Source organism: Lampetra planeri, chromosome 5, assembly GCF_965212315.1.
Source record: "Lampetra planeri chromosome 5, kcLamPlan1.2.h2, whole genome shotgun sequence".
NCBI classification, from domain to species: domain Eukaryota; kingdom Metazoa; phylum Chordata; class Hyperoartia; order Petromyzontiformes; family Petromyzontidae; genus Lampetra; species Lampetra planeri.
In genome coordinates, this window is record NC_136111.1 from 9,510,152 (window position 1) to 9,525,823 (window position 15,672).

Here is a 15,672-nt window from a genome sequence, read left to right on the forward strand (position 1 = left end):
CAGTGAGGCCACGCCCCCCTCAGTGTGTCAATCTGGCTCTGACACGAGCCAGTGCCTCCCCAGCAATTGACCTCACAGCACGTCACTGATATATCTGTATCTATTTCTAGATTTGAAGCTTTCGTGACTGCAAGGATTCATATTCTTAGGTTTTTTCGGTAAAGTCACGTAGGTAAAAAATAAAAATTAATAAAAGTAAAATAAAAATGTTATTTTATTTTTATTTAACTTTTATTAATTTTATTTTTTTACCTACGTGACTTTACCGAAAAAACCATAAGAATATGAATATATCTGTATCTCAGTGCCAGATTAAGCTAGTGCGGGGCCTGAAGCATATGTTATAAAGTGGCCCTATATATTTAAAAGAACATAAATATTAAAACACACATTTTTAACTTGCGTAGTAAATTGTATTTGTTCATTTGCTATACAGCCAGATAATACGACAAATCGCTAACCTTAAAAACCCAGTCGTTCATAAAAGTTGAAGGCGGTATGGTACTATAGTAATAGAGCAAGTGCAGAATCACTGAACCGGAATTGATAGCTTGAAAGCGTTTAGCGCGGGGCCCTTAAAAGTGCAGGGCCCGTAGCTACTACACATGTAGCTACTTGTGCTACTGGGATAATCCGGCACTGATGTATCTATCCGAACCGGTCCTTGCTCACGCTCTCTCGACTCCCCACCCCCAACTCACCACTCAAGTAGCTCCCACGATCGTGCCGGGGGAGGTCCTCATCCAGCAGCGGATTGACAATCGGGCTGTACTGTACTTGCTATACACACTATTTAAACAAATTGCCATCATCATGAGCATAGCTATTGAAGGATGTCATGTGTAGCACATGTTACTATGAAGTTGCATCAGTGCAGTTTGCATCCCCGTACGTCGTACATGATCAGCATGCATTAAACTACTGAATTGTCGTGAATTACTAAAGCACGTGTACACTGTTACTGCACGCCGTGGGGGGGCGGGGGGGTTATTTGACCATACTTCACCGCGCTGGTCGTTGGCGCGGGTTGGTGAAGACGGGGAGTCATTGGCGGTGGAAGCGGAGCGCGTTACAGCATTCCATTCTGCTGCACCGCCCTCTGCTGTCAACGTGGTGTAGTGTGTAGTAGTGTGGTGTATAGTAGTGTAGTGTGTGTAGTAGTGTAGTGTGTAGTAGTGTAGTGTGTATAGTAGTGTAGTGTGTAGTAGTGTAGTGTGTAGTAGTGTAGTGTGTATAGTAGTGTAGTGTGTATAGTAGTGTAGTGTGTATAGTAGTGTAGTGTGTAGTAGTGTAGTGTGTATAGTAGTGTAGTGTGTAGTAGTGTAGTGTGTATAGTAGTGTAGTGTGTATAGTAGTGTAGTGTGTAGTAGTGTGGTGTATAGTAGTGTAGTGTGTATAGTAGTGTAGTGTGTATAGTAGTGTAGTGTGTAGTAGTGTGGTGTATAGTAGTGTAGTGTATAGTAGTGTAGTGTGTAGTAGTGTGGTGTATAGTAGTGTAGTGTGTAGTAGTGTAGTGTGTATAGTAGTGTAGTGTGTATAGTAGTGTAGTGTGTAGTAGTGTGGTGTATAGTAGTGTAGTGTGTATAGTAGTGTAGTGTATAGTAGTGTAGTGTGTATAGTAGTGTGGTGTATAGTAGTGTAGTGTGTATAGTAGTGTAGTGTGTAGTAGTGTAGTGTGTAGTAGTGTAGTGTATAGTAGTGTAGTGTGTATAGTAGTGTGGTGTATAGTAGTGTAGTGTGTATAGTAGTGTAGTGTGTAGTAGTGTAGTGTGTAGTAGTGTAGTGTGTATAGTAGTGTAGTGTATAGTAGTGTAGTGTGTATAGTAGTGTGGTGTATAGTAGTGTAGTGTGTATAGTAGTGTAGTGTGTAGTAGTGTGGTGTGTAGTAGTGTAGTGTGTATAGTAGTGTAGTGTGTAGTAGTGTAGTGTGTAGTAGTGTAGTGTATAGTAGTGTAGTGTGTAGTAGTGTAGTGTGTAGTAGTGTAGTGTGTAGTAGTGTAGTGTATAGTAGTGTAGTGTGTAGTAGTGTAGTGTGTAGTAGTGTGGTGTATAGTAGTGTAGTGTGTAGTAGTGTAGTGTGTAGTAGTGTAGTGTGTATAGTAGTGTAGTGTGTAGTAGTGTGGTGTGTAGTAGTGTAGTGTGTAGTAGTGTAGTGTGTAGTAGTGTGGTGTATAGTAGTGTAGTGTGTAGTAGTGTAGTGTGTATAGTAGTGTAGTGTGTAGTAGTGTAGTGTGTAGTAGTGTAGTGTGTATAGTAGTGTAGTGTGTATAGTAGTGTAGTGTGTAGTAGTGTAGTGTGTAGTAGTGTAGTGTGTAGTAGTGTAGTGTGTAGTAGTGTAGTGTGTATAGTAGTGTAGTGTATAGTAGTGTAGTGTGTATAGTAGTGTGGTGTATAGTAGTGTAGTGTGTATAGTAGTGTAGTGTGTAGTAGTGTGGTGTATAGTAGTGTAGTGTGTAGTAGTGTAGTGTGTAGTAGTGTAGTGTGTAGTAGTGTAGTGTGTATAGTAGTGTAGTGTGTATAGTAGTGTAGTGTGTAGTAGTGTAGTGTGTAGTAGTGTAGTGTGTATAGTAGTGTAGTGTGTATAGTAGTGTAGTGTGTAGTAGTGTAGTGTGTAGTAGTGTAGTGTGTAGTAGTGTAGTGTGTAGTAGTGTAGTGTGTATAGTAGTGTAGTGTATAGTAGTGTAGTGTGTATAGTAGTGTGGTGTATAGTAGTGTAGTGTGTATAGTAGTGTAGTGTGTAGTAGTGTGGTGTATAGTAGTGTAGTGTGTAGTAGTGTAGTGTGTAGTAGTGTAGTGTGTAGTAGTGTAGTGTGTATAGTAGTGTAGTGTGTATAGTAGTGTAGTGTGTAGTAGTGTAGTGTGTAGTAGTGTAGTGTGTAGTAGTGTAGTGTGTAGTAGTGTAGTGTGTATAGTAGTGTAGTGTATAGTAGTGTAGTGTGTATAGTAGTGTGGTGTATAGTAGTGTAGTGTGTATAGTAGTGTAGTGTGTAGTAGTGTGGTGTATAGTAGTGTAGTGTGTATAGTAGTGTAGTGTGTAGTAGTGTGGTGTATAGTAGTGTAGTGTGTATAGTAGTGTAGTGTGTAGTAGTGTAGTGTGTAGTAGTGTAGTGTATAGTAGTGTAGTGTGTAGTAGTGTGGTGTATAGTAGTGTAGTGTGTATAGTAGTGTAGTGTGTATAGTAGTGTAGTGTGTAGTAGTGTGGTGTATAGTAGTGTAGTGTGTATAGTAGTGTAGGGTGTATAGTAGTGTAGTGTGTATAGTAGTGTAGTGTGTAGTAGTGTGGTGTATAGTAGTGTAGTGTGTAGTAGTGTAGTGTGTAGTAGTGTAGTGTGTAGTAGTGTGGTGTATAGTAGTGTAGTGTATATAGTAGTGTATAGTAGTGTAGTGCGCATAGTAGTGTCGTGTGTATAGTAGTGTAGTGTGTAGTAGTGGGGTGTATCGTAGTGTAGTGTATAGTGTAGTGTAGAGTATTGTATGGTGTATAGTAGTGTAGTGCCTCCATAGAGACCCAATGTGTAGTGTGTAGTGTATAGTGTAGTGTATAGTGTAGTGTAGTATATAGTAGTGTATAGTAGTGTAGGGCCTCCATAGATCCCAATGTGTAGTGTATAGTGGAGTGTATAGTGTCGTGTATAGTGTAGTGTATAGTATAGTGTATAGTGTAGTGTATAGTGTAGTATATAGTGTAGTGTATAGTAGTGTAGTGCCTCCATAGAGACCCAATATGTTCGCTTAGCGACCACTTCCCTGTTAACGACGGGCTGTTGTAGGTACAGTAAATAATAATTAATGCATCGATTAACCATGTTTATTTTAATATTCTGTGTTTATAATGTGGTTAGTAACTTTATGTATTAATATCCACCGTTTAAATATTAGAAAGTACTTTTTTTTGGGTGGAAAAAGGGTAACTTTCGATGCCGTCGGAACGAATTAAGCCTCTAACGTGTATTTCATATACTCGCTTAACGAGCAAATCACTTGACGAACGGTTTCGCGGAACCAACAACCGTCGTCAAGAGGGGGATTCCACTACCGTATTCCGACCGTTGACAAACGTGGCCTTGGGCAGGACCACATCGCGAGAAGGGCACGATGTGCGTTGTTCAACGATATCCCAGAGTCGTGGGGACGTGTTCGAGGCGACGTGCCCCTGATGAGATGGAGCGCGACGAGATCGACTCGTGTGCCCGTGTGGATTATTCTCGTTACTTCGCAAGAACATGCAGAGGGCCTTCATCCAGCGGTGCATCGATCATGGCCAACCATCGTGATGAATATATGTGTAAGTCTTCTTGGTTCTTTCGGTAAAGTCACGTAGAAGGGAAGTAATAAAATAATACAAATAAAAATAATAAAATAATTCTCACGACGTTTCGGCCACAACGCAAGCAGCATTCTTCACCTGAGGACGGCTGCTTGCGTTGTGGCCGAAACGTCGTGAAAATAATTTTATTATGTTTTATTTTTATTATTTTATTACTTCCCTTCTACGTGACTTCACCGAAAGAACCAAGAAGATGAATCCCTGCAGTCACGAACGCTTTAAATCGAAATTTATATGTGTAAGGTTTGTTACATCATTGCGCAAACGAAATGGTCTATCTAGAAAGGGGGGATGTTTACAGGTGAAACGTTGTTTTATAATAACAACATAAACAATAATTACTTCTATACTGATACAATTATTTAGTGAGCGGGCGTGCATGCAATTCGAATAGCATTCGTAATAGGATTAACAGCTTTCTGCGTATGCCTTGTTCGGCTTCAATACACGTGGCTTCCTTCAATCACGGGCCTCTGGATTCGAGCCTCGACTCTGTGGGACTCACTAACAGGCTCAGGGTACCACCCGTAGCGTCGTGGTGCATGGCTACCCCATTAGAGACCCCTTTGATGTACATCAACATTGCCATCATTATTGGAACCCTGGAGATGTCCTATTCATGCGGAGAGTTGAATGAGCAAGGCGTGCTTGCTAATGAAGAGCACGGACGGGTTTTTTTGTTTGTTGTATTTGCAATTCATATTTAAATTAAAGGGGCTATAGCAAAAGGGAAATTATTTGTAGAACACGACGAGAGAGAATGCTTATCAACGAAAGGGAAAAAAATATATATTTTAATCTGACATAGTCTTCAAACGTTAGCCACGAGCTGTGTGTGTCTGTTATTCACGAGAATATAATTAGACGTGGCCAGGGGTCGGCATTATCAATTTTTTTTACCGAACTCGATAAAAAAAAATGACTCGTTATTTTGGTTGCCGATCCCTGGCATTGGTCAATCCATTGCCGGATAAAGGCCACCACAAATCACTGCTACCTCCCCCGATCGTGCGATGTAATAATCTACCTAGCTTTGCACACGAACTGATTGAAATTGTTCCATCTCTTCGGTGGATGTCCTGTCGAACACCTTCCATTCCTTGGCTACCACTTGATACAGTCATTTTGCTGTGACGGTGCCACCTGAAGACGGAAGCTTGTGTTGCCTCCGAAGAGTCGTGATTACAATTGTTTTTCCCACCTACGTGACTTTACCGAAAAAACCAAAGAGTATGGACCCTTGCAGTCACGAAAACTTCAAATTTAGAATAACCACATAATTATTTATATATATATATTTTTTAACCATCGTCCATCCATTTTTAGCGACGTCTTCTACCCAAGCCAACTTATTTTATTCAGAGACGTGGGCTTGGGCAAACAATGGCTGGAAGAGATGATGGCCGATGGTCGAGCCTAACGTCGGAGCGGCAGTCAAATGAGGGAACGTGTCCAACAGGCCGTCTACCGGGGCGTTATAGATCAATTCGTGGGGTAGCACGGTGGCGAGGTGTTAACTACCTCGCCTTGTATACAGGAGGTCGTGGGTTCAATGCCGACCGTGACGCCTGTATATTTGGAGTTCGCATGTTCTCCCCGTGGTGGTATGGAGTTTTCGGCGGGTCCTCCAGTTTTTACCCTCCACATTAAAAATCAACGTCACGCGTTTAGAGCAGAGGTCCCCAATCCCGGGGCCGCGGACCGGTACAGGTCCGTGGCCTGTTAGGAACCGGGCCGCACAGCAGCAGGAGGTGAGCGGTGAGTCAGCGCGTGGCCCGCCCCCATTATTTTATTTACCACTTCCGTCCGCGCCTCTTTCCCGCACTGCGCACTTGTCTCAGTCACAGTGTTGGTGTAAGCCCACGAGCTGCTAACCCAGAGGCAAAATGAGTAAAAAACAAACGTCGCTGGAGAGCTTCTTTGAAAAGGGGGAAAGACCCAATGATGACCCCCTCTTCCCCCGGTCCGTGAAAAAATTGTCTTCCACGAAACCGGTCCCTGGTGCCAGAAAGGTTGGGAACCGCTGGTTTAGAGTATTTGGCTGCTATACAATTCCACGCGATGAGCCACCTCGTTGAGCTATCATTTGTGGCCAGGCCGCTTCTGAAAAAGAGCTATGCAGCTCAGTGGGCCTTATCCGGTAAAATAAAAATAGTTCATTCGTTTTTAGTAATTTGCGTGCAGAAGCTCCATTCCACCGTGAGGTATGGAATGGTGTGGGGGCTTTCATTCAGCAGTGGATAGACAATGGCTGATGATGTTGATGACTTACAGTTGGTAAGGGGCGCGGGCTTACGGCACGAACTTCTGTGGCGTGACGAACAATTTCTGATGCTTCAGAGAAGATTATGAACAGAAGATAGGTTTCGTATTGTGTAGGCTCAGTGTTCACACTGAAGTTTCAAAGCCAGACTGACAAAAGTAAGATTCTTAGGGTTCAATATTCATTTCACATAGGTCCATTCGACCACGGTACCTTAATATGTGAGAGGTTCAGGAAGCCAGACTAAGGTATATTTGGATTCATAGGTTCCAGTGTTAACCTCAAATGGTCACAGGAGACAAATATACCTTGAGGATTGAGTATCCACTGCTAACTCACAAGGCTCATGAAGCCAGACTAATGCACGTTTGGGATTCTTACGTTTCACTTTCAATGCTGAAGTCTCAACAGGCCAGACTAGGGCACGTTTAGAATAAGCATTATGATGCCTCGGTATGAACGGACGAGGCTCATGGAGCCAGACTAGCAAATCGTTCGGCGAATATATATATACCGTATATATTTTAACGTCTCAAAGCCAGATGAATTCATTATGAGGACACGTAGGCGTCACTGCCAATACAAAGTCTAGTTGACATACACAGCACAGACACGACTTCACGGACCAACCAGTTTCAACATGTTAAAGCAGCAGCCCTCAGTGCGGACACACGAGGGCGCATTTTCACACTTAGTGACACGGACCTCACACGCCAACGAATCAACAAGGATTTGAACATCACAATGAGACAAGATCCTCGTTGACCGGCGAGGATTTGAACGTACCTCAAGGGGATCAATCTCCCAGTGTCTCAGCGCAAGCAGACCTTGGGCAATGCTCATCTCTTGTTGGCAGCCCTGAACCATTGTTGGAAATTACAAGTAATTGTACCAAAAGCCAACCTTTGTTTTCCAATAAATTAGTACTCAATGTATTTCAGAGCTGTGTGAACATGATCGCTCCAAGGTGTATCCAGACATTTGTTTGTACCGGGGGCAAGGTGGCATCTTACCCCCTGCCCTACTGCCCCCCACTACAGATAGTTGGGTGCTGCATACATCCTGGAAGGGCATGATAACAAAAGAAGTCTGTCAACGGACCAATCAGCCATTCATCACATCGTTTAGCAAATAATGACGACTGGACTAGTTGAGCCCCATATAAAGCACATGGCATCAGAGGGAAGGACCTAGCAGGGATTCGTGTGTGTCCTGGAAAATGCCAAGTGAAGACAAAGGCGACCACTGATGGGCTGGAATCAAACAGCGCAAAATAATGTAGCGTCAACTGTGTTACTGGGTTATATGTCACAAGGCCTTGACAAGTGGAGGCACTGGGTTGCCCAATGTGTCAGTGACACGGCGCGGACTACATTAGGAGTCTCATCAGCAGAGTGTAGTGTTAAATAACAATAGTTATTCAAACGGTGTGAGAGAGAATACGTTGCCCCAGGGTGTGGCTGGGTAATTATTTCAGCTGCTGCCTATATAAATGGGACTGTAAAAGGGAGCAGTAGCTGTGTTTTCTTGCGTGTCGCCTCTCATCTTGGTGCTGGAATTGTACTACCAACGGCGTCTTCGCTGGCGTTAAAGGCAAACGCAATCCAGTTAAACATGCAACGTTTTCGATTTAAAGCTTTCGTGACTGCAGGGATTCATCTTCTTGGTTCTTTCGGTAAAGTCACGTGACTTTACCGAAAGAACCAAGAAGATGCAACGTTTTGCCAATGTTGGCCCACTTGCCAATGCTGGGCCAACGTTGGCGAGTGGTTGGAACCGTCGAACCATCGTTCCATGTTTGTTTGGGACTATTTGGACACTGCGGGAACTTAAAAAGCAGTTTTAGCAGTTTTTAGATTTTGCAGGATAATTCGTGATTAGTTGGGAGACGTTGGCTCTGATTGTGAAAGAAAACGGTGCCGAAAACGTTCGGCGTTATTAATTAATCGCACCCGTCGCCTTTCTTTGACCACAGCTGCATTCTCCGCCTGTTGACGCGGTCACTGTGGTTTATGCATCATTGTTAATGCGATAATTATTTTGAAATCATTAAACGCAGAGGAGGTCGCATCGCCTGCCAAACGCATGCACGAGCACGCGTTCACGCTCCAGCGCCTCCTAAAAAATGTAATTTCAACAAACACTCACAAACATCAACAACAGCAACACCAAATTTGACCCCTTTTTCACGAATGATGAGAATCTCTGACGGAATTCCGACAACGGCTGAAATACAATATGGTGATTTGTAAAAAGGTCGAAACTTTGTCATTCGTCTCATTGTCCTACCCCTGCCAAAACACATAACGGTAAGATAAAAATACAACTTTTAGTGACGTCAATCAATTGTGTATTAAAACTCGCAAGATGGTTATATCATGTGACATGTATGCATGCTCAACTTCTTTCGCGCCGTACGTAGCCAACCGTGCTAATCGGAGGAGCAAGGCATGCAAAGCGTGCTGTAGGGGACCTTGCCCATGGGCACCTTAGCGTATTTAGGTGCCTACAAAAAGCACCTTTTGTGTGAGCTGTCGCTCTAAAAACAGCAAAAACAGCCATTCACCATCAATACAAGGTATGTGCCAGGCTCGATTCTCATTGAGGAAACGTACAAATTGAAGTCTTGTTTGATAGGAGGACACAGAACGGACCCATGTTTATAGTTTAGTTACTAAACGCTCGAGGGATCTACATATATTGTCACTTAAAGCTACGAAGTATCTGGGAGGCTCAACCAGAGCACACGGCTAGCTAGCAACTTCTACATCTGTCAGCCCCAGCAACTTTTCCATAACCACACCAACTCAGCCACTAGCCTCATACACACTGAGCAGCCTCGCACTCGTGACTATTATAATTATTTAAACCAGTTGTTGATGTAGTGGTGATACGCGCTGGCAAAAGGGATCGTGTGGCAGCGCGTGGTGATTGGTCAACTAGAGTGGGTGCTCACATCGCGGTCCGCATAGGCTCCGCCCCCTCGGGAGCGGAGGACTATAAAGGGGGATGCGCGCGGGCGCTCGGGGAATTAGTAACCAGTGAAGACGGAAGACGGAGGAGGAAGAGATAGGGCCCTGAGACCCCTAGCCCCGCTGTCCTTGTAAGGGCCGGGACCCTGTGTGGCTCAGAGGCGGGACCTTGGGACCCGCGGCCGGACGTCCGTGTGAGGGCCGGGTGGCGGGACCCAGTGGTCGTGATCCATACCCAAGCTGGGGTGGGTCTGTAAGTTCCCCTGGAAGCTACGGGGCTGGAGAGCCCGTGTGTGTGTAGCCGGATGGAACGTGTAGCGTGAGCTGTAGTGACCACACGTGTTATTGTGGCTCAGGTAAGTGTTAATAAAGTGTGCTACCGTCAAGTGGTCTCCCGCCGTAATTTACAATATTACATTTATACAGGAAGCCTCACTCTTGATCAGGAGAGTTCTGGCATGTTTTCGCAGTAGAGGGCGATCTTACTTTGTGTAATCTCACAATTAGTATTTTGCACGCAATTTCTGAGCATTGGGATATTTGGCTCAAAATAAATGTATTTCTGTTTTTAAGCTGTGAGATAAAACCATATAACCCGCAGGAAACCCATGCAGAATAGGGCGAGAAACCGATACACTCCACACAGAAAGACGTCCGACTCGGGATCGAACCCAGGTCTACCTTGCCCCGAGGCACAAGTTTTAGTCACTGCGCCAGCTTGGCTCCGCCTACTGCAAATAGACCACGCCCACTCGCCTGATTATAATCTCGCCCACCGTTCAGGTAGGCCCCGCCCTTTGCCCGTATCATTACTCCGGAATAAACAAACACCCCATTCGAGACCCAAAATCGCACCCTCCTGACTTTGACATACAGCGCCTAGAAGACACTGGGGCACCAACAACCGCTTCAGAACATCAACGGGCCGACATGGGCACATCTTCAACATATGTGAAAACTCCTGAACACCTGTGAAAAGAAGCTCTGAAGCTCATTGGATTCTAGATTTGAAGCTTTCGTGACTGCAAGGATTCATATTCTTAGGTTTTTTCGGTAAAGTCACGTAGGTAAAAAATTAAAATTAATAAAAGTAAAATAAAAATAAAATAAAAATCACGACGTTTCGGAGGCAACACAAGCTTCCGTCTTCAGGTGGAACCGTCACAGCATGATAGCTGTATCAAGTGAGAGCTTGATACAGCTATCATGCTGGGCCGAGATGGGCACATCTTCAACATATGTGAAAACTCCTGGACATCTGTGAAAAGAAGCTCTAAAGCTCATTGGATTCCTCCGGTAACAATAAATATTCTTATTCTGTCTTGAAGTGAAGCTTTCGCGACTGCAGGAATCCATACCTACGTGACTTTACCCGAAAGAATCAAAGAGTATATATTCTTATTCTGATTAAATGGAACATTAAAGTCAAGCCACAGTCGTGCGAACGTGGCCATGAACCCAATCTATGGACCATATAGTAAACCATCGTAGTCGGTGTGGTGCTCCCTCAATCCAGGAGGACCAGCACAACGACACGAACTATCTCCTGAAGCCCTCTCGTGGTGGCGAGCAGACCTCGACATGCCTATTTAGCTGCTGAACGTTTTGACACAAACAAGAATGGAATATTTCGATTGAAAGCTTTCGTGACTGCAGGGATTCATCTTCTTGGTTCTTTCGGAATAGCGTGAGGTTGGAAATCATGAAACCTGGCACAGATGTAAGATTTTCGCACATACTTCGGAACCAGGACACACTAATACTGGCACGTTTGGTACCTTTAACTGACACACAAAAACAAAGGAAAAGATAGCCCGTATAACCTTAGCAGGCCTTTGGGGCAAGTGGTGTTAGCGAGCACCCATGAAGGCCGGCTCGGCACACGAGGAGGTGGGTGGCCAGCACCACGCCCAGCCGCCTGCCTCCCAAGCGGCGATGTTTACGCATCGCACCAGGTACTCATTTGAGGCCGAGTGAACCTAGGGAAGGCCCAGGACCGGTTCAGATAATCGTCCCTGGTGTTAGCCATGAGTGTGTCGCCAAGTTTTTAGCGTAGTGTGCTAACCGCTGCCTCCCCCGCTCCCCACAATTGCCAGACACGCACGTACGAACACAAACACGCACGCACGTACGAACACACACACACACACGTGTGAACTCACCCCAGGCGACACAAGCCAGCAGGAGGATTCTCTCTCCGAGGAACCGCCGGGTCCCCACAGCTCCCCACCATCCTTCCCCGGCCCATGCAGAGAACTCCATATCATCCTCTGAGACCCCGTCTCCTCCTCCAGTCCCTGCATCCCTTCACCGTTCCTCCTGGGCCCATGCAGGGAACTCCACCGCTTCCTGCGAGTCCCCGTCTCTTCCTCGGGTCCCGGTACCCCTCCACCATCTCTCCTGGGCCCATGCAGGGAACTCCACCGCTTCCTGCGAGCCTCCGCTTCTCCCTCGGGGCCCGGTACCCCTCCACCATCTCTCCTGGGCCCATGCAGGGAACTCCACCGCTTCTTGCGAGCCCCCGCACCGGCCTCCTCCCTCTTGGAGCCCGAGTCTTCCGCAGATCCCCTGGGCTGCACCAGCACCGACGGGAGGAAACGTTAATGAAACCATCAAGACGCATCACTGAGGTCAACTCGGCCTGTCTTAACTTAAAGCACCCATAACACGATCACCAAGTCGGTGCAATTGAAGAAAATGACCATTGTCACAGGGTCAGACAACTGAGTAAAAGGACCATTGTTACAGGGCCAGACAATCTTGAGACGTGGCGGTTGCGGAGGCCTTCATCCATTATTGGATTGATGGAGGCCAATGATGATGATGATGTTGGCATTTTGAACGTATTGTGGCTGGTTCATGTTATATATTTATACAGTATCGTGCCTTATTCAATGTTTGGTTATGGCCTTCACTGCACCACGTCGACGTTAAAACTAACATTGTATATGTTATTGTTGGACACATTATTGGTTTTTCATTGTCATTAGTTCCATTATCATCATCACAGCTTCCATCGTCAAGAGACCGACGGTCGTCATCCATAGTACGGTATTGTACCATCATCTTAAGTGGCCCCATCATCAATAATGCAAACATCAATATACCTACTACCTGTTAATCATTATCATGAGCCACTTAATGATTAGTCCCATCGTCGTCAATAATCGGGTTACCCGACCCATTATCTTCATTCGTATTTTGTAAATTATTATCCCAGACCCCATTATTCCCAATGACCACAATGATCACCAAACCCATCATCATCATCAACAAGCAATGTAATCACGCTGCTAGTCTTGGCTTGAGACGGCTCTGATAATGGTCCCGAACCCGAGTCTCAAGACCCTGAGCCTGCGTCTGCGTGTCCCTCCGTGTCCCCCGGCGTCTCCCCGTGTCTCTCTGCGTGATTGCAGCCACACTCAGGAGAAGCAAAGCCGCTCGTGCGTTTTTGAGCTGAGCTGAGCCGTGTTGGTGCCAAACTCATGCCGAGCTGCGACGAAACTTACCGGCCTAAGTCTATGATTTTAGAATCGATTCATCGATGTGTGAGGTGGGTGGGTGGGTGGGGAGTAGGGTGGGGAGGGTCCCATACCCCGCGGGAAGTGTGGGGGGACTCGGCTGATCGTGACGTAGGTTGGCCCTCCACGATCACCTGTTGGGGGAGACAAAGACAAAAAAAAGTTCCCCTTAACAGACTGTTGGGGCAAGTGCTGTTAGCGAGCACCTTAGAAGGCCGGAACGGTACACGAGGGGGAAGGTGGCCAGCACCACGCCCGACCACCTTTGTCTCCCCAGTGACGATGTTTACACACCACACCAGGTACTCATTTGAGGCTGAGTCGACCTAGGGGAGACCCGGGACCGGTTCAGATAATCGTCACTGGTGCTGGCCGTGAACGGGAATCGAACCCGGGTCTCCAGGTTCATAGTGCAGCGCGCTAACCGCTGCACCACCGCTCCCCTCAAATATATTCCACACACAGAGGAGGGATGCCGCAACATAATTTTTCACAGAACGATTCACAATCCATTTTCGCGAATTCGACTTAATTTACATTTGTATTTCAACATGCAATTGCATCATTAACTCATCCACACTCCGTATCATCAAACCACACTCGCCATCACCCAGCCATCCACATTCATCATCACCCACTGCCCCATGCCATCCTCTACCTCACTATCATCATCATCATCATCCCACCGCCCCCGACTCCTCACCCATCCGTCGAAGCTGACCCCCGCGGGCTGTGCGCGGGGGTCTGTCTGGGGTCCCAGGGAGGCGAGGTGAAGCGAGGAGAGCGCGTCCGAGCGGCAGAGGGGACCCCCTCCAGGGGCACCGCCCCCCAGGCCCCCCGAAAGGCCGGGGTCCAGGCTGCGGGTGGCGCGCAGCCGTGGGTGGCAGTGCTGCTGATGCTGCATGACTTCCGATACCTGCAAAGACAAAGGTCCCCCCGTATAGCCTAGTGCAGCCTAATCTGGCGAATTGCCCGATGATGCTGGATGCAATTACCAGCGAAACGTCGTACTCAAATTGTATATGTTGTGGTTTCACGCTTCAACACACCGGTGGGCTAAAGCAGTGAACTATTTGTCTTTTGTCAACGTGACACTTTTTTACTGATTGGCCGTGTCGGGTGGTGGAGGGTTACGACACATTTATAAATAACGCGATCTAAACCCAAAAACGTTGATTATGAATAATATTGGTCGCGAAAGCCTGCCACGTGTTGAACTTGTGCAGCCTGTTGGGGGCAGGTTCTGTTTGCGAGCACCTAATGAAGGCCAACACGACACAGGATGGGGTGGGTGGCCAGAAAGACAAAGATAAAGATCCCTCGTATAGCCCTAACAGACTGTTGGGGCAAGTGCTGTTAGCGAGTACCTAAGAAGGCCGGAACGGTACACGAGGGGTGGGGGGTGGCCAGCACCATGCCCGACCGCTTTTGTTTGCACACCACACACTCATTTGAAGCTGAGTCGACCTAGGGTAGGCCCAGGACCGGGTTCAGATAATCGTTACTGGGTTTTGGCCGAGAGGGGGAATCGATCCCGGGTCGCTGGTTCATAGCGCAGCGCGCTAACCGCTCCACCACCGCTCCCCACACTGCCTGTGTGCACTTGCGCGCCTGTACGAACATTGCACTGCACCTATGCAGCCACACTGCACGCGCACAGCTCTACACACGCGCGCCAATACACATACCCGTACACACCGCTGTATACACTCACCTTCACACCAACCTGTACACACGCACTCACCAGTACACACACACACACATTTTCAACAGTACATATAGCCGTACACACATGTACACGGTACAACCTCAAACACACGCATTCATCTGCACGCACTCACGTGTACACACCAACCTCTGCACACACAGAAACCTGTACGCACGCGTACGGGCAGACTCACCTGTAGACACACACGAAGCGCGGGTACGACAACAACCCCCACCCCCCGCACGGGTATCGAACTTTAGTCCTGTTGAAGTGTGGACCATGAATCCCTCTCTGTCTTCAATCACCGAGCGGTTGCAATGAGCCTCGTTTAATGAACCCGACACACTCAAACGAGTGCTCACCAATCACCTGTGGACTCTCACCCGTGTTTGTCCGTGTGTGTGTGCCCGCGCGCGTGTTCATATTTGGACTAGAGTCGGCAAATAACCTTCCGGTTTATGTATTAAAATTAAACTTTAACGAAACATGAAGTTCATAACGCACTCGGAGGACACAGCGCGGTTAATTGGCTGGATAATGGGTGGCACGCGCGCCAATTTACGACCTCTAGACCCCCCCCCTCCTCCCACCCACCCAGACACATTGAGAAAGTGTACACAAAAACACGTGGACGCTTTTAAAGAGTGTACCCAGAAACACGGCTCCAGACCAACTGCTCATTCGTCCGTGGCAATGTTTTGGACGTGGTGGTCATCCATCCAGACGCCATCCAAGATCAACCTTGTTTAGCTTCCGAGCTCTGGCGAGGCGAAGCGTATTACAGGTGATCTGGTCAAAGGGTTTGTTGTATCAACATTCAAAAAAGGACACCCAGAAACGTTCAAGAAGCGTACCTAGAAACGCGAAAACTGATTATAATT

At 46.7% G+C, this 15,672-nt stretch overlaps 1 protein-coding gene across 1 annotated transcript; it reads right to left on the reverse strand.

Moving 5' to 3' along the window:
- Positions 1-8,875: 8,875 nt before the first annotated feature.
- Positions 8,876-15,173, reverse strand: LOC144718571 (uncharacterized). Its single transcript, XM_078593943.1, has 5 exons — positions 14,985-15,173; positions 13,787-13,999; positions 13,158-13,217; positions 11,725-12,135; positions 8,876-8,881 (listed from the first exon to the last, which is right to left on the reverse strand). The coding sequence occupies exons 2-5, from the start codon at positions 13,985-13,987 to the stop codon at positions 8,876-8,878; spliced, it is 678 nt and encodes a 225-aa protein (XP_078450069.1). The 5' UTR covers positions 13,988-13,999; positions 14,985-15,173.
- Positions 15,174-15,672: the final 499 nt, after the last annotated feature.